The sequence below is a fragment of the Spodoptera frugiperda genome, chromosome 5 (assembly GCF_023101765.2).
Source record: "Spodoptera frugiperda isolate SF20-4 chromosome 5, AGI-APGP_CSIRO_Sfru_2.0, whole genome shotgun sequence".
In the NCBI taxonomy this organism is placed as follows: Eukaryota; Metazoa; Arthropoda; class Insecta; order Lepidoptera; family Noctuidae; genus Spodoptera; species Spodoptera frugiperda.
Genome location: NC_064216.1, coordinates 7,858,118 through 7,879,835, shown reverse-complemented (window position 1 = coordinate 7,879,835; position 21,718 = coordinate 7,858,118). Strand labels below are relative to the sequence as shown.

The 21,718-nt window shown below is 36.8% G+C and overlaps 1 protein-coding gene across 1 annotated transcript in view; it reads right to left on the bottom strand.

Moving 5' to 3' along the window:
- LOC118271959 (runt-related transcription factor 1) overlaps window positions 1–17,136 on the bottom strand; it is a 29,552-nt gene extending 12,416 nt beyond the window's left edge. The window contains exons 1-3 of the mRNA XM_050693678.1: window positions 16,999–17,136; window positions 8,171–8,530; window positions 7,748–7,964 (exon numbers count right to left, since the gene is read on the bottom strand). Of these exons, the coding sequence (XP_050549635.1) occupies window positions 7,748–7,964; window positions 8,171–8,353 (400 nt within the window). The 5' untranslated portion in view covers window positions 8,354–8,530; window positions 16,999–17,136. The remainder of the gene's footprint in view (window positions 1–7,747; window positions 7,965–8,170; window positions 8,531–16,998) is intronic.
- Between the last annotated feature and the right edge of the window lie 4,582 nt (window positions 17,137–21,718).

Genomic DNA, 21,718 nt, shown 5'->3' with positions numbered 1-21,718 from the left:
TAAATGTGGTCGTCAGCCATCCTATCACTTAATAAGTGTTGGAACTCGCGACAATGACGTCACGTAACGATGCAATATTCTAAACAACAACCATTGCCGTAAATGTACCATTCTGCTGTGTAGCGTGGGTATAATGAAAGCAATGGATGCTTAACAATCGAATATTAGCGTGCTATATAACGATGGTAAGCGAGGAGTAGTGTAGTCGAAATGCCATCGTAACACATCCACCGCAGAGCGACCACAAACACGGCGCCAAGCGTTTGAACAATCACGGACGTATCGACACACATACCAAATGGTAATTCTGGTAAAGTTCATCGGTTGACATTCTACACCCTCTCGCCGTAATGAATGATCACACGTACTAATTAAATAATTGTATTTAACGCAAATTGACTGCGCCGTTTTTTGGAACCAATTATACACTACACAGAAACTATCCACTATAGGAATAATATACATACATTATGTAGGGTAGGTACAGTGTATGAATATATTAATTTTGTTGAAATGTGATAAAATATTCAACGTTCTGATTCTACGAACATAAACAATCGGAACACTGCTTTGTTAGAAACCTAGTTTTGGATTTTATCTGTTTGCAGTAAAGCAGGAGCGACGCAAACAACGTGTAGCAAACACTATTTTCCGCGAACAAGCCAAACAACGAAAGATTTCATATTTAGATCCCAAATTATATTCTGAATAAAAGAAACGTACCGAGATAACATTCCGTGCAAAACAAAAGAGAGACTTGTATTTCCAGCGTCTGGCTTGAAGCCAAAAGCCGCGGCGGTGGTCCTCCGAGCCATGAAAACGACATAAACACCCTCCCCCGCGGCCCGCGGCCCCACCGCACCCCCCGACCCGAAATGAGCGGCCACCCGCTTATTTTCATAAAACCCGCATAAACTCGGCGAGAACTTAAGAGAGAGACCAAGAAATTGTTTTTGCGCAAATATACGCAGAAAAGAAAAGTTTTATTGTCTCCGGGACGGAGATACGAATTACCCATTCCGACTACTTATGTAATATGGATGGAATGGAGGCAAGGAATCTACATGAGACATGCCGCGCGGCATCTTGTACTGCTCTCGACGAGCCTACGCCGGTTAGTATTCATAGAATACCAAATTATTGGCAATTCCATGTCAAAGGCTAAATAATTACGTACTTACTGTTATTGAAATTAGGTTTTTTTCTGGGAGTTATTACGTAATTTATCTAGACGTTTTCTTATTACTTGTACCAACTAAAGAATCTACAGTCTAGTGAAATAACTCTTTTGTATTTTTTTCAGGTTTCGCTGTTATTTCAGTGAAGTTATAATTTAACAAAAAATCCGTCTAATTATGAAAACTTTCACTCAATTTCATCATTTAGCGATTCATTAGAAACCAATCCCATCACCCCTACAATAGACTGGTATTCTCTAAACAATCTTCAGAAAACAAAATAACAGAACTTTTGTAACTCCATAAATCATTTAGTTATTCATAAAAATCCTTTCTGCCCACCCTCTGGCGCCGCGTGCTAACATATTGCACTTGCACGTGCTACACACTTCATAAACTGTGTGTATTGATCCCGCGAGGGGGAGCCACTGATTGTTCATAAAAATATCGTGTTTAGAACCGAAATATCAAGGGGCTGAAATTCTATTTTAATTTCAATTTTATTCGAAAACATCTCGAGTTTTATAAAAATGTAACATTTCTCTTTATTTATTTCTAAAATAAAGTTTATGTTAATTACGTAGTATTATTTGGTTCAGTGATAAAAGTTTTTCAGTGGAGTTTTCGAACGCTCAACGCCATCTATCGAATCTGGACAACATTTTTTGCTGTCGTAGCTTAAGGACTAAGCGCAATGAAGTGAATTAAGTTCATGGGCATACTTAAGTACTGTGGTATCCTTTACAAAAATAAAACTGGGTCTTTAAATAGTTTCATAGACTTTTATACATACGAAAATACCTAACGAACTCATAAATAACTTAGAAGTACGTTTACAAAATTGATAACAGTTAAAATATTATTCCAAATTCAAGTTCGGTCCGAAATTCAAATTCGGCAATTTCCCGTTCACGTCGGATTAAAAATCAGCTTTATAACGTCATAAAGTAGGCGGGAGGCGCATTAAGATAAGAGTTCTCCGTTCGCGAGCTAAATAAAAAATGAGCCACAATGGTAATGGCAGAGAGCTCCTTTGATCTCGGTTTCATGGCTTACGGGGGATTTTCGGCTTACAGCGGCAATTTGGATATAAAATACCTAAAGCCAACCGATACGCATTAGGGACATTAGCGAATTGACTACTCACGTACACATGTCGTATACGCGTATGTACGAGTATACTCTGACAGCTGACACAGCTATAAATATATAAACAATGCGGAACCAGTAGCTGCGAGTCGTATACGTATATTGAATTATATCTCGGAAGCAATATAAAACTTCTTCCCCAACCAATAAAATAACTAATACAAGCGAGACACCGTAAAATCCAAGTTTATTGAGGCGTCTCAAAAGAACAAGAGGAAAAGTCAAAAGCGTGCACAATTAAAAACAGTCCCCTAGGAAGCATCCGCCGAACGAGGCGAGCGGTCAATATTGCGAGACGAGACCCTCAATTTTCACCACTCTCCCCAACGCTAATAACAATAATTAGGAATGAGTGGTTCAATAATTAAAAACGGAAAGAGAACAACTCCAAAAAGACGGACTCAAATGAAAAGAAACTTGTGCTGTCCCACTTTAGTTTAAAGAGATCGCTATCTCCATCTCCCTTGCACGACCGTCTCAATTTCGCTTATGAATTTTTTGCACTCACCCTATGATGCTCCTTTAAATTAATAAAAATTAAAATGAATGCTCATCTTAAGCAGCGATAGCTATTTTCCATGTCAAAAATTACATTGTGATTTTGTCTGCATACTTTTAAAAATACCAAAGAAATCTTCACTTTAGAAACTCTTCAACTATCTTAAAATATGATCTCTGATTAGATTTATCCGCATACGCTAATCAATGGAATATAAACAACCTCTTTACAAAACCACTTACAATATTAAACCTTGAGTATTCAAATAACATACCCTCAACGCTAATTTACATGCACAATCATCCTTTAACATAGTGTGTCAGGTTTTCAAAATAACAGAGTGGGATAGAAATCATTAGCTGTAAGGGGCAGTGCATCAAAGGAGGGTCTCGGGTTAATAACGAAAGGTGAGGTCGAGAAATTTTTCGCTCTCTATACAAAAATAATTTTCCTGGAGGTGCGGATGGGGTGAAGTCTGCAGCCGTGAGAGGCCATTGTGTTCTACCGACACTGTTTGGTTAACTACAGACCTTTGTTACAAGAGGTTACCAGCTCAAAGATGATGCTAGTATTGTTTGTTTACTCCTCTTTGTCAGACAAAGGTACGTGAATTGTTAGTGGTGATTTCCAGAATGATAATGTTTAATTTTCTTATCAAATATGGAAACGATAAGTAAGACATTGGTTCGGTAAGTATTGTCTTTTTACAATTTCAATCAGCAGCTTTTTGATAAATCTTTCGCAGTACTCATAATTATGTTTTTTCCCATATAAGTAGGACTTAGCCAAAAATCTTAAAGTACAATATAAAAGGCAATTATAGAGACTGCGTATATCGGGAACAAATGAGACTAGGGGCGTATTTTTTATCGTATCTAGCTGTAAGGTGGGGTCAATCAATCGATTAGCAGATGGCGCTCCTTGACTACTGGTGCGGTAAATTGGCCTCTTACTACACCACTCGAGGGTATAATAAGGTAAGGTTAAATTTAAATCAGCCAACAGTAGAAATTGTATGGACGTTCTATGTTTATACATTACAATAATGAATGATCTTTATTGAGGAAACTTAGTTTGTTAATCAATCTCAAAGTGACATAAATAAATTACCTGCCCTTAGTTACTTTCATCCAACATCATCATGTTCCTTATTAAGTAATTGGATATTACACAAGCTTCAACATAATTTGGAAACAAAGGAAAAGATCTTACAAGTAATTAATAATTCTTGGCCAATACGGAGTATAAAGGCGGTCCGCCGGGCTAGCTGACACGGCAAACCGTGGCAAAAAAGTGGTCGGGGGCCCTCATTAAATTTTTCGCTTATTAAAAATTCCCCGCGCCCCGTCCCTCAGCGTTAGATACGCAACTTTTTATCCCGGAACGAAGCAAAAGTTATGTTCCGCAGCGATCCCCCTTTGTCTTTTTTACCCGATAATTTGAGTGAGATTTTCTCGCAATTTAAGATAAACAAAGAGAGCGCTTACCCTTAATTGGAAAGCAGAGCGTTATTCAGGAAGGAACGTGACAAATAGACACCTCTTAACTTCTTTTCCACTTTCCCGCCGCTCTGGGCTATATTGGTTTTTTTCGTGTACACGCTAGCCGAAAGCTTTTGTTTGTTTAAGGAATTTTTAATGAGGGTTATATTTGTACAATACGGACTGAAATCCACTTTAATGTTTCACGCGTCTATCAACTTCGCGGGGGAAATGGGCGTTCGTACAATTAACTTAGGAGTTGGCCTTAAAAATACATTTACGAATGACAATATTACACTCTTGAGAGGATCAAGACTGGCTTAAAAATTATGAACAAGCGAAATTCTATACATACCAACAAATATAGAATGTGTATCAAAAGTATACAACGTTAAACATTTTGTTAACATGGTTATACAAAACAAACAGTTTACCCCGTACACGCTGTGTATCCGTCATCGACACGACACTGTAACACGGTTGACATATCCCGTAATATTTTCTTCCCAGCTTCTTGCGAACACTACCCCATCCCTACCTCGTTAGTTCCCTGCACTATTTGAATATGAGACGCGACAAGTTTACAGTTCGTATGCTCTTGTTTGCTACCCTAAGTTAAAGTTCGTTTCCGCACCGTTGTTCATTTACATCGATCCTATGTTTACGTTAATTCTAGTTTCAGTTACGTTGATGGCTGTGGAATTTGAATAATGTAACAAGATACCGAGTGATAGGTATGTGTAATATTTTCGAAATTTCGTCAGACGTAGCTACAATGTCGCTTGTATACTTACGCATGCACAACATATACCTATCTATATTTGTTTTACTTCATAATGTTGGAATAATCGAATTCATGAATAGCTTTTAAATTAACTGACTGCACGGTTGGCGCGGTGGCTGGGCAATTTGCTACCGTGCAACGTGTAGCGGATTCGATTCCCGCATTGAACAAATCTTTGTGTGATTCACAAATTATTGTCCGGATGTCATGTGCAGGTAAACTTGTATGTTTTTAAACGCACCCACGACACAGGAAAAAAAATCTAAGTGTGGGGCAATGTTAAAAAATATTTACATCTTTATAACTTTAGAATATCTTACTACAAACCAATTTCTTTAGTTAAATTCACATCAAATCTTCTGTTTCAAAGAAAACATCTTCTGTTGCGTGCTCCACTTGTAAGTAAGGTAAAACAAAAGAGTATCAGTTTTAACTGTAAAGAGATCCGCAAATGAGAAGTGCTATAAGTGCGCAAACGATTAGGTACAAATTACTTATCCGCAGAACTTGATACACTGAGGGACAACTATTTAGGTTCATTACTTCGCAAAACATTAATGTAATACTACCGTACTCAGAGACAATTAATGATTACTTAAACTATTCCTTAGTAACGATTTTGTATCGAAATCAATTGCTAAGGACTGGGTTAAGTAACCATTAAATAACTCTGAGTACGGCGGATAGAAAATAATAAGTAAAAGTTGAGTACCAAGTATTTTATGGTTTAAAACCTCCATTAATTCAAGAAAAGCTAGCTTTAACTTTATTACTTATACTAGGTTTAACTATAACAGTAAAAATTCGCCCGCTCTATTCTCTAGGAATGACGAAATCTTTAGAAGAATGCAATCTTGAGAAACTGGGTTTAAAATTGACATTCTTTGAGATAGTTCATGTAGGTACTAATCATAAAATCGAAATATTATATTTGCTACTGGATTCTAAACATACCTACCTAACTTATTATTATCATATCAGTAATTATAGTAGAAAGGATTAAACAACCGTACTAATAATTTCTAGTCCTGTATAAATATAGATAGAAGGACATTAATATTGTTTTTATCCATGCACCGATAAATTTATAATCCTAAGATTTCAATATTTCTCTCAAAGTAATATGTCATTGACCCGATCAGCGCGTCCGAAAAAGTAATTATAATTATAATATTTATGTTGACCTTTAATTTAAGATCATACACTAACTGTTGTTTCCTATATATTTAAGATTGTCTGTAATGTATCTTAGTTGGCAAGCTTTAATAAATTAATTAATAATTATTTTATCCAACCTGTTTGAGGCCAAGACCTTTTAGTTGAGTAGGTTTTCTTACAACTTAAGTTAAACCCCAGAGTTTCCCAGTAGGCACACCTAATCGGCCACTATCGCTCACAGAATCACCACAAGTGTCGACGTCGCGACTACGCAAAGGCGGTTGACCGCGCAATTACTTTAGCACCCACTATACCATGTACTTGTTCTATACTTTCAACTTATAATACTACGTTGTATTTCTTAGAAGTTAGAAAAAGAGAGAAGATATTTGTTTTTGAACTACATAAATCTTAATGTTTGTGACTGAAGTAATCTTTTGATACCCTTGTTTTTTTTTTAATCTTTATTTTTTAAGTAGAGCTTTCTTCTTAATAGAAAAACGACACCTCCATTATAGGATACAAAATTCAATACACACAACAATGAAGCAGCTAAACCGTTTATTGGTTTCTTGATTATAATTTTAATGAAATAAGTGTTAATTAGCTTTTTTTGCTGAATGACCCACTAGTATAAAGAGGTGCAAGCCTAAACCTGCTACCACATTGACTAAGCAAAATAAGTTAACACATTTTGGTGACATTCATAAACTAGTTTCAAGATCAATTTTAATCAACTTACTACGACATCAAGTTGGACAGGGAGCATTTTTATTAGAATTCTAATTCAACAGAGACGAAACTAAAATATAAAAAATATGAATAAAAAAATTCACGTTTCTAGCTATGAAGCTATAAAATTGTGAACATATATGAATGTTTACGATAATGCAGACATCTACTCATAAAAAATCCCCCTCTCCCGTGGGTGAGCACTCAAAAACAAAGCTCGGGGCGCCTTGCCTTGTGAATATTTCAACAGGTCTTCGCTTTGTTGGAATATTAAGTCAATGGGGGTAATTGATCTGTTAAGGCCCTTACTACGAAAATCTATGCCATAAATCTTTAAACAGGTTAGGTGGGTATGTTCAGAGCTCCGATAACCTCTTAAATTAATAACGCGGCGGAATTTGCGGAAGTTATTCGGTATTAGGTAACGATGTGTTGATTTGAAGACGAGATTGATTGAACTTACAAATCTGATATGGTAACAGTGAGATACAATAAACACAAATACATACATACATGTTTGTAATCCTATCATTTGTCCTACACCTTCCTATTCACCGGTGTCGGCACTAGTCCTGTTTTTCTATTACTTCTATTAGACAGTGTTCTTCATACAATCCCATCCTTATACAAAATATTGACTACAACTAAATTACTAACGATTATCTCTTAATAAATAATTACAAGTAAATATGTGTTATTTAACCAGCGACGCATGCTACCTTAAACATAAATATTAGCAAATAAGAAAGTAATATCAATAACTCACCTCTCCCACTTCTTCCAACAAATCTGAGGTCATTGAACTTGGCAACCTGGTTCTTCATCACCGCTGTACAGTTCCTTAGCTCTGCAGAACAGTTCTCGTCGTTACCAGCTCTGACGGTGACCAGGGTGCCGTCCCCTACTTCTCCTAACGCTACCACCTTGAATGCTACCGGCAAGGTTTTGTTTGATCGCCAATGTGGAGGTAAGACTGTGCACACCTAGAACAAGGCAATATAATATTATATTTATTTTGTGATACGCTAATTAAAAATACATGCAGAAATCATTGTCTGTAGGTTGACTTTTTGAAAGGATATCGAAGTGACTCCACCTCTGAATTACTTCTCAAGCTCCCAATTTCATATTTCAATAAATGTAATGATACGCCCAGTCTACTACAAAATGGTTCTCAAGAAACTCTTACCACATGAGGACAACCGGTCTTCACCAACTCTCCAGGATGATCAGCTAAGAGACCTTCCAAGGTCCTTTCAGCCAGTAACTCTGCCGTCAGCGGCTGACTCGGCAGCGCGCTTCCATAACTCGACGATGGTGCCTCATGGCCCAGTCCGTTCGTCGTCGAACTCACTTCACTCGATAAATGCATCGTCCCAATGCTTAGTCCACTTATACACACTTAAACATTACGTCATTAAAGTTTTTGTCAAGGTCACAACCGTCACATGACTTCGACAGATACAGGCTGATCGGAGACTGAAGTATGAGCCAACTTGTAACGCAGATGTCTTGAGGAGAACTGTGATGACATGATGGCAAGTTGTATCTGTGAAGAAAAACGTTCATGTTAATAGATGACTGCCAAAAGTATTGCGGAAAGGATAGTTGCCGATCTCTTTGAAAAACTACGACCATAAGTCAGTTGCTTATTATCATAGACTTTGTGTGCGTTTCCAGTAAAAATACATTCAAATATGTGCTACTTTTCCTCTGTCTTTCCACAGAAAACAGAAATACTGGACACGGTTTTTGTCCTATACGATTAAAAGAGTACTTAATACTCGAAAGTTGCACTTCTAACAACCTGGCTAATAAAACTGCCACTCCGATAATTCTCCCAATGTAGCGAAAATGCACTGCAATCTTTTTGACATAGCACATTTATATCCAAGAGTTTATAAAGTTATAAAAAGCATAGTTATTGTCAATTTGTAATACACTCAAAGTGACATGACATCACGAACTGCTAGAGTGAATCCGAGGCGAAACCTTTGAACTTTGTGCAGGTTACTTATTGACAATGGTGTGTGAAGCATCAAAGTGACTTCCGCGTGGCGAAAGCACGCACAATCAGGGACAAGCGGGGTAGGGTCGCAAATGAAGCGTATAGAATAAAATATTAGTATTTTTGTAACATACGACTTTGTACTTTGCTAATATTGACTCCACGATATTATATTACGGAGGAAATTTAAAATGGGTTGCTTCTTATATTGTTATCTGTTTACTTTTGGAGTTAAAGATAAAAATGCGATAAATAAAAATGTATCCACTTTTATACCTAGTACTATATCCTTCCTCCTATATCCTTTTGCCACCTAACAAGGATTAGGTTTAATTGCAATACGGCGCTTTGTCTTACAGACACATAAACAAGAAGGGTCCTTCGGTTTAACATGTCTTAATCTTAGGTCTTATAGGTACTGAATAAAATAATTGTAGGTATCTTAGAACTACTTAGTCATATCAAAATCAAACTCGACAAAAAAATAACTATATCAATTCTTAAATCACACGATTAAACAAAAAATAATCCACCTGTACATCAACAGCCTACCATCAGAGTTCTAATTTCAAACCCATTCACAGTTCGGCTGGTTGATAGCTGACAATAATACTTAGAGCGTTGGCCCCTACGTCCCCTAGGCGTACAAATAGTCTGTTATACGTTCGCGAAACACGATATGTCGATTGGGATGTTAAACTTAATTCGGGTTAGGGGTGAGTCAACAACACGCCTTTTACTATCTTTTAACAAATTCACTTTGATTCAAACTCGTAAAAGTGCTATAGATGGATCTAATGACAGTGATGAACAAGCTAAGGGATGACTGTCATTATAATTAATGGTAAACTAAGTGAGTTTTAACAAAAATAACTGATTAAGGGTGCTTTTCTCCCAGAGATATGCTATGTAGCTGCTACGAAGATGTAATAGCTAAGCTGTGAAACTATGTGACCGTTTCCACTGATACTAATGATGTAGCTGTGCGAGGAAGATGCGAAGCTCTAGTATGCGATGTATCGGCGCGTACGCGCACCCATCCACAGCACGCATCTTTTCACATAAAAAAGTTTCCACCAGTGCTAACCTATGTATACCGATGAACCTGACTGGTGGAAGCCAAACGCATCCACAGCAACGTAACCTGGCACATTTCTGGTGGAAAAGAACCCTAAGTGTAATAAGAAGATCTTCTTGTACAAAACATAGTTGCAGGTCATGCAGAATGCGTTCTTGAGAAATAAATAAGTTATATGGGGTAAAGGTATAGGTATCAATGTTCATCAATGAAGAAATTATAGAAGTAACAAATAATCTTCTAACGTTATCAATACCAAAGAGTTTCCACATTAACCTAATGAAAGTATTACACGCAAGATAAACAATCAAAGTTCACTCCCAGTTTTGGTTCCGCGCCGGATTTGGCTCATGAATAGCTTCGCAATAAAATCTTAGCGTAAAAACATACATAAAGGGTAAAGCTCGTAAATAATAAAGCATGTAGGATCGTGTAGGGGTTCCCTACAAGTGGATAATGCTCGTTACCCATGCCCTTCACAAAGGAACCCGAATGGGGCAAAGATACATTACACCAGCCGTTTCTGTTTCACTGCGCCCGTTAGCATTCGGACAATATTTTTAATAAAAACCTTACGCGCCGATGGACTTGAAAACGTTTTTGTTTTATAAAATACTGTTTTGGGACCATGATTAAGTTGGTTCGCCTGCGTTCGGTTTTCGAATTTTGAATTTTGAATTTTATTCGACTTCCATTTTCTTTGTTATCGCTATGATGAATGAGATGTGTAAGTAGATTCTTCTAAAAATGTTTTTTGTAAAATATGTTTCTATAATTTTATATGTAACCAAAATCATTATGAAGCTTTGTATTATTAAAATTAAACGTCGTAAACACAGCTAAGACAAGGTTACTCATAAACATACTCAAAAACATAATATATTTGAAAATTACCTTCAGTGGATACAGTAAGCGCCTATGAACCGGAGCGTTATTTTCAGAAATCTCAATAATGGCGTAGCATCTGTGCGTGTAATAAAAGGCGTCAAGCCCTCCGAGTTCCAATAACATCTATTATCAGCCCAATTTTAAAGAGGAGCGAATGTGAAGGGAATCAATAGGACAGCGGGGACACAAATTCCTGAGGGTGGTCCCAGGAGGACGGTCGGACATGGATAATGATCGTCGTACGACCAGCGACGGGTACAAATGGGTTAGCAAATGTAATATCCGACGGTGTCCGAACCCTCAAGGCTCAGATATTCAAATGAACGGAAAGCCCAAGCTGTAAGACGGTGACGGACTTCCTGATTTTAAAGTCGGCACGCGTTTTCTGACGTGTCCTGAATTTATGTGAAACTGATTTAGGTTTCTTCGAATTAGAATTACTCGAGTGAAAAAGACAGCTTCTTCTGTAGGTGTAGATACCTACTTACTGATAGGTACTACTTCTAAGTAGGTGTAAATATTACTACTTGTAAGGTACGGTTCGTACTTATTTCCATGATTAATTAACTTCTTTAAAATATTGTATTCTAAGCTCTCCTATACAATGTTTTCACAAGAGATATATCGTAGAACAATGTTCTTATTTGTAGTCTAACTGCCGTAATCAAAGACATTTAATGATTACTTAAACTATTATTTAGTAACGATTTGGTTCCTAAAACAATCGCTTAGGTAGTCCTTAGCGATTGTTTACTTAACCTAGTGGTTAAGTAATCATTAAATGACCATGAGTACGGCAGTAAGACGATGAAAAGAAATTTTACAATTTTGTTTCATGAATAGCGTGTAATTTTAACACTGTCCACTATCCTTACCAACTAACATGGTTTCCTAAAACGCTAAACAAACATTAAAAGCTATAAAAACACTTTAAACAGCAAAATAAAAGGCGCCCCACTGCAATATTGGTGACAATAAACAACGGAGTACAATCAAGCAGTTAAATAAGAATCGCGAGGAATGTGACGGGGTGATGTGGCGTCATTTATTAAAATACACCCGCACTGGGGTTGCCAGGTTTCCGTTTACAAATACTTTGGTTTTTCTGTGTTTTTGGTAAGGTAATCAGAGGAGCTAGGATGATATTTCGGTATATCTAGTGAATTATTAGTACAATTTTTTTATCAGTAAAACATTATCGCTGGTTCAACATTGGAGATGAATTGAGCGAATTCGATACATATAATAAATAATAGTTTAATCTAAACTAATAAATAAAATTAGAGTGTCTATTTGTAATATTTAAATAACCGATTTTTACTAAATACATATACATACGTAATAATATTTTTTACAATTTCTGTCTGTCTGTTTGTTCTGGCTAATCTCTGGATGGACCGATTTTTTAGGACTTTTATTGAAAGTTGATGTGCTAAGGAGTAACTTAGGCTATTTTTATTAGTCACAAAGTCTATAATCCAGCTAGTGAAGCCGCGGGCATGAGCTAGTATTATATAAAGATAATCCACATTATCAAACGAACATGTCATTTACAAGTCAGGGTTGTTTTTATGTCTGCCATGTAAAACTATTGATGATTGGTGGATAGGTTTTAGATCCTACCTACATATTTCACACAAAATTGTATGCAGATGGATTGCTACAATTTAACAAAAAGATAGATAACTGTCTAATATAACATGTATAGGCACACATATTCGTATACGTATAGATAATAGGTACCAATAAGTCGGTACTTCTATTGATAATAGGTACGGCAATTTGTAACTTAACCAAAAATAGAAATAATATTTATACCTTAGAAATAAACAACATTCTTCACGCCTTCTTAGAAACACCAGTGAATAAAACATTATAATTACGGAGCGGATTGGCTAATAGCACGCACGCTCACATTTTAATAATTAATTAGAATACATTTGAGCTGTCAACATTGCGAGACTGTTTGAAGGGATACCTACATTTATATTATTTTTAACATTGAGATAAACCTGGTTTGTTCAATGATCTTTAAGACTATTTCTGATGTAGTGACTGTTTTCTTTTGATAATATTTGTACACTACACCATCAACTTTTAAGATTTAAGGAAAACGGACCATAGTTTTGACTTAAATTTAACTTTGTTTCTGCCAATTAGGTACTAATTTGCGTACACTTTATTCAAAATATCATAAAAATGTGCTGGAAAACAAAATTACAGATAAGACAAACAAGAATTTATTTATCGGCTTGACAATTCGGTTATTGACACGTTCCTCCCTTCGAAGACGATGTCAGTACAACGTACATGCAGCGAGGGCGGCAACGTCGTGCAAAATTCAAAACGTTCCGTGTTCCAAATTCAAAGGTCGCGCAAACAACAAGTCGGAGCCCGCGAACAATGCCGCCAACCCCACCCGATGAATGTACAAAGGAATTATTTGATACAGCCTCCTCCGATATTGACGTTCAATTTATTATTGATGATTAATCGATTATTTGTTTAAATTCTTTAACATTAATGGGAAAGACTTTAGTTTTGAAGAACTATTAAGGATCTGTGCAGACCTAACATGCCATATAATTTCTCGCTAAGTGACTTTTTTTTAAACATAGGAAAATAATATACATATTTTAAATCCGAAACAAAACAAGTACACAATATTTTCGCTCAAAAGTCAATAATTTTAAACTGTTTACAGTTAACAAACAACTTTGACGTCACATCACGTCAATCGAAGCTGTTTATTATTACGTATAAATTATTAGTCCATTGAAATGTTACATGAGCTTTACATTTTTTAGAGGACGCAATTTTATTTTTTGATCATGTAGGGGGGTCAATAGAAGCTTAACTTGAAGTTTGTGGGGTCGCCACCCTTGTCCCTCGGCCGCCATCTTGGAAAAAGGGATGGAAACACTTTTTTTGCTATATCTCGGAAACTATGCATCGTAATAAAAATTTTAAAATCATAATTTGTAGAAAATTATTTTGCCTACAAATATGTTTAATAACTTTTTGCCCTAAATTAACAATTAAAGAAGTTATAAGTAAAAAAGTGAAATTTTGTTAATAAAATTTTCTCTTTTGCTCTATAACTTTTTTTTACATTTTATAAATAAATGGCTTCAGACCAATCTTGTAGAATATTTTTCGAGAAAAAATTTTCCCTACAACTGTTTTCAATTTCATTTATTAGAAACTCAGTTACAGCGCTCCGAAGTTAACCGGGTTCGTCAAATTAGTCAAGTCAAATAAGCTTAAATTAGGTAAGAATCTCGGAATGCGAGATGACCAGCCGTAATTTTGTAAATACTTGTATATTGACACCCTAAAACTTGTCTCAAAACCATGGTATATATGGTAGGGTGTAAGCAACTCTTAAAATTTAAGGTCAAAGGTCCCAAAAATCGTTCTTTTGCGGTTTTTTGGAAATATCTCATTTCCTATGGGTTTTTGCTATTCATACTTATCATCAATATTGTAGAATATAAAATTTTCTACAACTTTTGTCTAAATTTTTTTTTACACGGTGAACCGTTGTCGATTTAGAGGGCGGAGAACGCACGGTATTTACAAAATTACAGCTGGTCATCTCGCATTCCGAGATTCTTACCTAATTTAAGCTTATTTGACTGGACTAATTTGACGAACCCGGTTAACTTCGGAGCGCTGTAACTGAGTTTCTAATTAATGAAATTGAAAACAGTTGTAGGGAAATTTTTTTCTCGAAAAATATTCTACAAGATTGGTCTGAAGCCATTTATTTATAAAATGTAAAAAAGTTATAGAGCAAAAGAGAAAATTTTATTAACAAAATTTCACTTTTTTACTTATAACTTCTTTAATTGTTAATTTAGGGCAAAAAGTTATTAAACATATTTGTAGGCAAAATAATTTTCTACAAATTATGATTTTAAAATTTTTATTACGATGCATAGTTTCCGAGATATAGCAAAAAAAGTGTTTCCATCCCTTTTTCCAAGATGGCGGCCGAGGGACAAGGGTGGCGACCCCACAAACTTCAAGTTAAGCTTCTATTGACCCCCCCTACATGATCAAAAAATAAAATTACGTCCTCTAAGAAATGCATAATTCGGCCCTCAAATTGTAACATTTCAATGGACTATATGGAAACGCCGTATTATAATATGTAGGTGAAACAAGCTGTCAGTCAAATGGAACTGTCAGTATCACGCTTGCATATATTTCAATAATTAATTCACGCCACTAATTCCTAAAGGGCTACAGAATTCATGGCCGCTATCAGCGGACCATTTAGGCGATTAGTAATCAGGCATAGCTAATTATTCTTGCTATTAAGTATAACATATAAACTAGTCTAACTGCCGTACTCAGAGAAATTTGAAGAATACTTAAACTAGTTATTAATATCGAGTTTTTTGTTTAGGACTGGGTTAAGCAACCATTAAATGACTTTAAGTACGGCGGGAAAAGCCTGTATAACTGATTCAATTTCTGTTAGTGTAACTGACAAACAATTTGACATGTTTTTCATATAATATTAGTTAAGGATTACCTAACTAGATGGCAGCAATGGCTATTTAACAATCTAATCCGAAATCATAAAACAAAATCTGAGTATTTATTTTATAAACAAGTGGAACCCGAGATAAAACCTACAAACTATTGTTTATTCGTATAAGTAGGTATTCAAAAAAGTTATAATCCTCTTTAAAGATTAATATTAGAAATAGATTTTATCAACTTTTATTTGAGGAGTCTAACTTAGACCCGGATTATATCAACCCACAACTTTTTGCTAGTAAAATATTATTTTATAAAACTAAGTTAGCCGAAGTTAGTTCTTAGATGAACCAGTCAATATCTGTAGATTCCGTAAGAGATCTAGCCTAGAAGAACCGTCGGTTGCGACCATACACACACACACACTCATTTATCAAAGCCTTGAAAGTCTAACATTGAGTAACTTAAGAGTTGAGAACTTATGTTAAGAGCTAAGTCTTAGTAAAGATGACTTTGTTTATGATAAAAAAAATAAAAAAATGTCAATAAAATACATTAAACCAAATTTAAAATTACTTTTTAAAATGGAAAACCTATCTGCTTAAATAATATTTGGTCCATAACGAGCCCCACATACTCACGTACGTACAATTATCAGTTGCGAGTTAACGAGCGTGTAGCACAGGGCGGCCGTGGAGTCGTCGCCCGCCGATTACAGGTGAAACTTTAGGGATCCCTACAACCACTCTAATGGGAGTTCACGCTTACTTTTTAACAAGTTTCCGCTACCGACGCCGGCTAAATGGGACATAATTGTATTACGATGCGGACCCGCAAAAATATAAATTGCCGCGAATCGCTCCTCTAAAGTGTTACTTCGTAATAGTTTGCGAATTATGTTACTTGTTAATGTTTTTGGTCGGTGTTGGGGTTTCTGGTATAGTGATGGCACTGAAGTATAGATACACACGTTACGGACTTCTTTAAAATCATTTTTACGAAATTATTACATTCCGTTGTAGCTTTAAAGATAGTTCTAAAGTTTAGTCTTGAAAACTCATGGTACGTGTAACTAAATCTATATGTGTGTCATAAAATTAACATAACAGCCCGTAAAATTAATTCAAGATACGAAGGCATAAAGTTTTGTTATTCCAAATGAAAATCTATATCCAACACAAAAGATCTCATCATCCCACAACATAACATAAACAAAACTAGAAGTAATCTAATCAAAGTCATAGGCTGTACATAACAAAGCGTTTACCCAACGTTATCACAATATGTGCCGTTATCTCGGGAGTTTAATCGCCGCGGCGTAGTGTGCGCCGAGGCTAATGAGCCTGCGGTTTTTGGGAAAACAACACGCAAGTGAGCGCCGCGCCCGCCGCCCTCTCCACGCTCCGCCGACAAACACAAGTTTGCCGACTTAAACAAACTTTCTACTAATTAATTTCAGGCATCTTATCATTTTAGTTTCTTATCAATTCAAGAAAATTATTCCGCAAGTTGCTGAAACTATTTATCGAAAACTAAGAAAAAGTAGTCGTACCTCAAAGAAAAAAAATTAAGACGTCTCAGAAAAATCCACAAAAACACAATACACAATGTCCGCACTAAATGGAAAAAAAAGTTTGGACCGGTAACCGCGGAAAGGCGCGGGCGTCCGCCACCGAAACGTGGTCGACATTAAAACCTTAGCGGGAAAGAAACGGTCCCCTTATTACGTCTCGAAAGAAATTCGCCCGCACACAGGGGCACGGCGAAAGAAGTCCACTCACACAGCGGCGCACTGCAACGCGACACGAGGGGACGTGTCTATGTGGGTGTGGGGACTCGGCTACAAATAAGTATTAAAAGAGATAGTTAGGTGCGGGACAAGCAGCGCACGTGAACCATACGCCGCCGCACACACCTCGCATCGCTAAATCTGCGCTTCAAAGGAATCTTCCAATGTACTCTACCTTACACACATTGTGTATTCTCTTTTGTTTTTCTACAATAGATTACTTAATGGTTTGTTTTCTTTTTCACCTTAACAGAAAAAGTACAAAAGAAAAATATTGAAAATATTTTTAAAGGTTTCTATCAACTGAAAATTTAATTAGCATCTGACTAAAACACTATTTACTAATACGTTTTTATAAAAAAAAAAAACTACTTGAATTCAATAATAGTACCGTTAACATGTCATGTAAATAATTTACTCAAACTTCCTACTCTCTTCTTGACTCTCTTAATGTATTCTCAACCACATTTAATTAACAACCGCAAGTTAAGCCCTTGGGATAACATGTACAAGAGATCTACCACGAGTTATGGTCAGTTTTCTCAAAATGTGTTAGATATTAAAAGGAATCATATCAGAGTAGAACTTGATCGTGCATTGCTACATTTTCATAGAATTATTCCCGAAAGACGGCATCTGCTGAAATATCATGAAACAGCAAAATTAATCATGGTAACATAAGGTCGAAAGTGCTTCCAATGTCAGACATTGCCGCATAAAGGACCTCAGAGCCCTCGAGCTAGCCGACAATGGAAATTTTATTTCATCGTAAAATTTAACTGCGCACTTTAATAACTAAAGCACCAAGCCGATATAGCGCCGTATCGTTGACAAAAGGATGAGCGTGCTTCCAGAACAACCTTTCAGTAGATGCACGCACACTAGCAAGGTAATACAACCACGCGGCTGTAGTTACACACTCACACAGGCGCGGCTCACCAGTACACGTACAGAACCCACACGCCCACCCGCCAAACACGCCCAACGTCTTGGGTTTTCTTATAAACCACGTTGTGTTCGATGTCCCATTCTCGAGCACGGCGCGCCGGCGTGCGCTCTCTGTCTAGCGCAATGACGAGCTTCACATAAAGCGACGCCACATTCCCGCCTTTTTTCCCACTCCATTTTGACAGCTCGCGGCTCCATATCTGGCCGGAAACTAAGACGGTGTTCACAGAACTTGAAGAAATTACCTTCAAATTCATGAATTTCAGCGTTCTCTATCTTAACAATTACTAAAATGTTCCTGAAAGAAAGCATGTTTTAGGTGAGAACCATCTTTACAGTGTGGTTAATTCGGAACATCTTCTAATCTAGGGTTGGCTGAATAGACCTGTCAGAAGCTTAAAGAATATCATGTGTGAAAGGTTTATCTCAGAGATATGGATAAGTAACCGCAGCCACCGTATTTTATATCTGTATATCAGTACCATTCTTTACAATTTTGAAAAAAATCTTTGAGATTTTTTGTAAGAACTTTTGTAACTGAAATCTTAAGAAGGAATATCTCTGAAACATCTCGTAGTCAAAGTCCCTAACAGTAAGATATAACAGAATCAGTGTGTAGATATTAAAGCCCGCTGTTCTAGAACAGTGTGTGCGTCGTCTTAGCGACTAAGTGGCTCAAGACGCGTTAGCGGGCGCGGGTGCGGCGCGGGCTCACTGGGCGGGGCTGCGGGGCTGCGGCGCTCCGCTATCGGCACACCGAAACACACATTTTTCCCGCCGCAAACCTCGCGCCGAGGGTTAGCCGCGACCCGCAGACCTCGTTCAGAAAGAACGAGACGCCCCATACTGACGTCTCTTTCTTACCCTCACACGCCTGCGCTCAAAGATTTTCCAGCGCGGCAACTTTTGACAGTTTGTAGTACAACTTTTGGCAAACGGACGGAGAGGTGTTCGTCTTGGGTTTTATTACACACAGTGCCTATCTATGCAATAATGATAACTTTTTTTAAATATTGTAATTAAACACTGTAGCACTATATTATTGTATTAATGTATAACAAGCATAAAAGAAAAGCAATAGGAATATTGATACTAAAATACAATAAGTAGGTATGTGGTAAAGTTTTAAATACGAAAGACTATTCACTCTTATTTGGAGAATCTTTAAAATTGTATGCTACGCCGTAGCAAGCGTAGCACCTTGCTACGAAGACGCAGACGTTTGTATGTAACGAGCTAACACAACTATTTCAGACCAGAAGCTGCTGCTGAACTTACTGATAGAATTAATGAACTTAGGACAATGTACTAAGTAGTGAACTATTGATAATAAGCCTTAATATTGTTGTTGTAGACCACAATACAGCTTGTATCAAATCATATTTACGGCTGTCATCACACAAAATCCAAACAAACAATGGTATGGAACTAGTTGAAGTTGCGAGTGGGCGGTCGACCACAAACTGCTCGTAGCTAACCCGAAACTTACATGGCATGTGGCCACAGAGCGGTGTGAGCGGTGTGAGCGGTGCGGGTAGGGCATATCAAAACAAAACGGGCAGCGATACGGGCGAGCTAATCACGCGGTCGGTCCGCTGACAATTTACAGGTTAGCCGCGACCGCTGCTGCGGCCGGCCCGGCGCCCGACACTTGCGTACACGTCATAAAGTTACGTTTACTTACTATCGGTCGCCCGCACTTAGTGCTCACGTCATCACTCCAGCTATTGCTTGTTGAAAACTATTCGAAACGCCGCTGTTAACTGTTAAAGTAAGTTGTCTGTTGTCTGGCGACCTAGAATAGATTTTTATTTATTTATCTCTTTATCATTAATCAATACACACAACCTACATACACACAAAGGTCGGCAACGCATTTGTAACTCCTTTACTGTTATCGACCATGGGCGATGTTGATTACCATCAGGTGATCAGTCTGCTTGGTTGCACCTTATCTCATTAAGACTTAACGTGAATAAAATTATATTATGTACTATTTACTTGAAAGATTACAATACAAAAAATATTTTTTTACAAATATCATAGAGAAAGTCAGCCGTAACTACACTAGTGGAATAAAACTTCAATAAACTAGAAGAAGAAGCAAAATTAAGGCACTAACGACACTTCCAGTCGCCATACAATGCTGTAAAAAGCATCTGTGGCAAGCAATTCGCAAAAAATTGCCTGCAAACACTAGAAACTGTTTCGTAGTCTCTATACAACGTCATACCTTTTGGATAATCATTAAAAGGAATGGCAAGGATGTACTCATACTATGTAACACTCACTTTATGTTAACAATCACATATAATAGCGGGTGGCCCTAGAACCTAGTGCTAGTACATATGTCTACATAATTTGTAAACTGAGGATTTTTCGATAACATTGCCCGACCTGGGAAGCGAACTTAAACCATTTTCGAAGCAGTAATATCTAGTCTTTAAGTACGAAAATACCGTAGCAATCGACATACGGTGCCAAGCAAACAGTCACTGAATAAATAACTTGACACTTGTTCGCAAATAAACAATTTAAAATGTCAAGAATATGCAAAGGGCACGCAACCCAACCCTTCTTGCCGACATTATGTTTTCTGACAACCAATTTTAAAGCTGTTTGCGTTTCCGTAACCTACGGCTGTAGACTTGTGCAGATGTTAATGTTTTGTTGGGAAAATTATGTCTGTAAGGATTATTTTATTGTGCGTTACGAGTATTTTCAATTATTGTGTTAGATGTGTTTAAAATAATGATATTGTTCAAAGCATTATAGAGTTGAGAAATTACCATAAGTTTAACAACTCTAGATCTGTCCAGATATAGCTTAGATCTGTCCTGTATTTTAGAAATAAAACTTTATTCAATAATAATATTATGTTTATGACAGTTCATCGCCAAAATTGAATTACAGAAACAAGTCTAATTATTTCAAATCATGAAAGTTTGAATGTTCTCGCTTAAGTATTGCATCTGCGAAAAGAACACTATTTTACTATTCCAAAAAAAACTAACCCTATAAGGGTTTGTTTTAGTTTTTATTACGTAAGTTTATAACAGGTAAATAAATATACATATTTTACTAAACAAGTTGGTCCAATTAACACCTCCGTCATATCTTCATGCATAGCGATACAAATGAAGCATTCAAGTAAAGTTTCGCACACGTTCGCCTGTATCGCGACTTCACTAAGCTAGTTATAATCGAGAACCGGCCCGTACTGCAGCTGTGTCTGAGCAACGAGCGCCGGCAGTAGTGATGGGCATTGTCGAGAAACTTATCGATAAACTCTGTCTGTGATAATCTTGAAGGTACACCACTGAAGACTACTTTTAACCCGTAGTATGTCGGAAGCACAGATCTACGCGAGACACAATGTGTTTTTTATTGTGTCCCAATAGATATACTGGCATACAAGAGATTAATTTAACTGTATCTCAGGTAATCTGCAACGCATTTGTTGTGATACATCAAGTGTTGTAAGTTTATTTAGGCTACGATGCTTGAATATTTAAAAGTGAAGAAATGAAAAAAG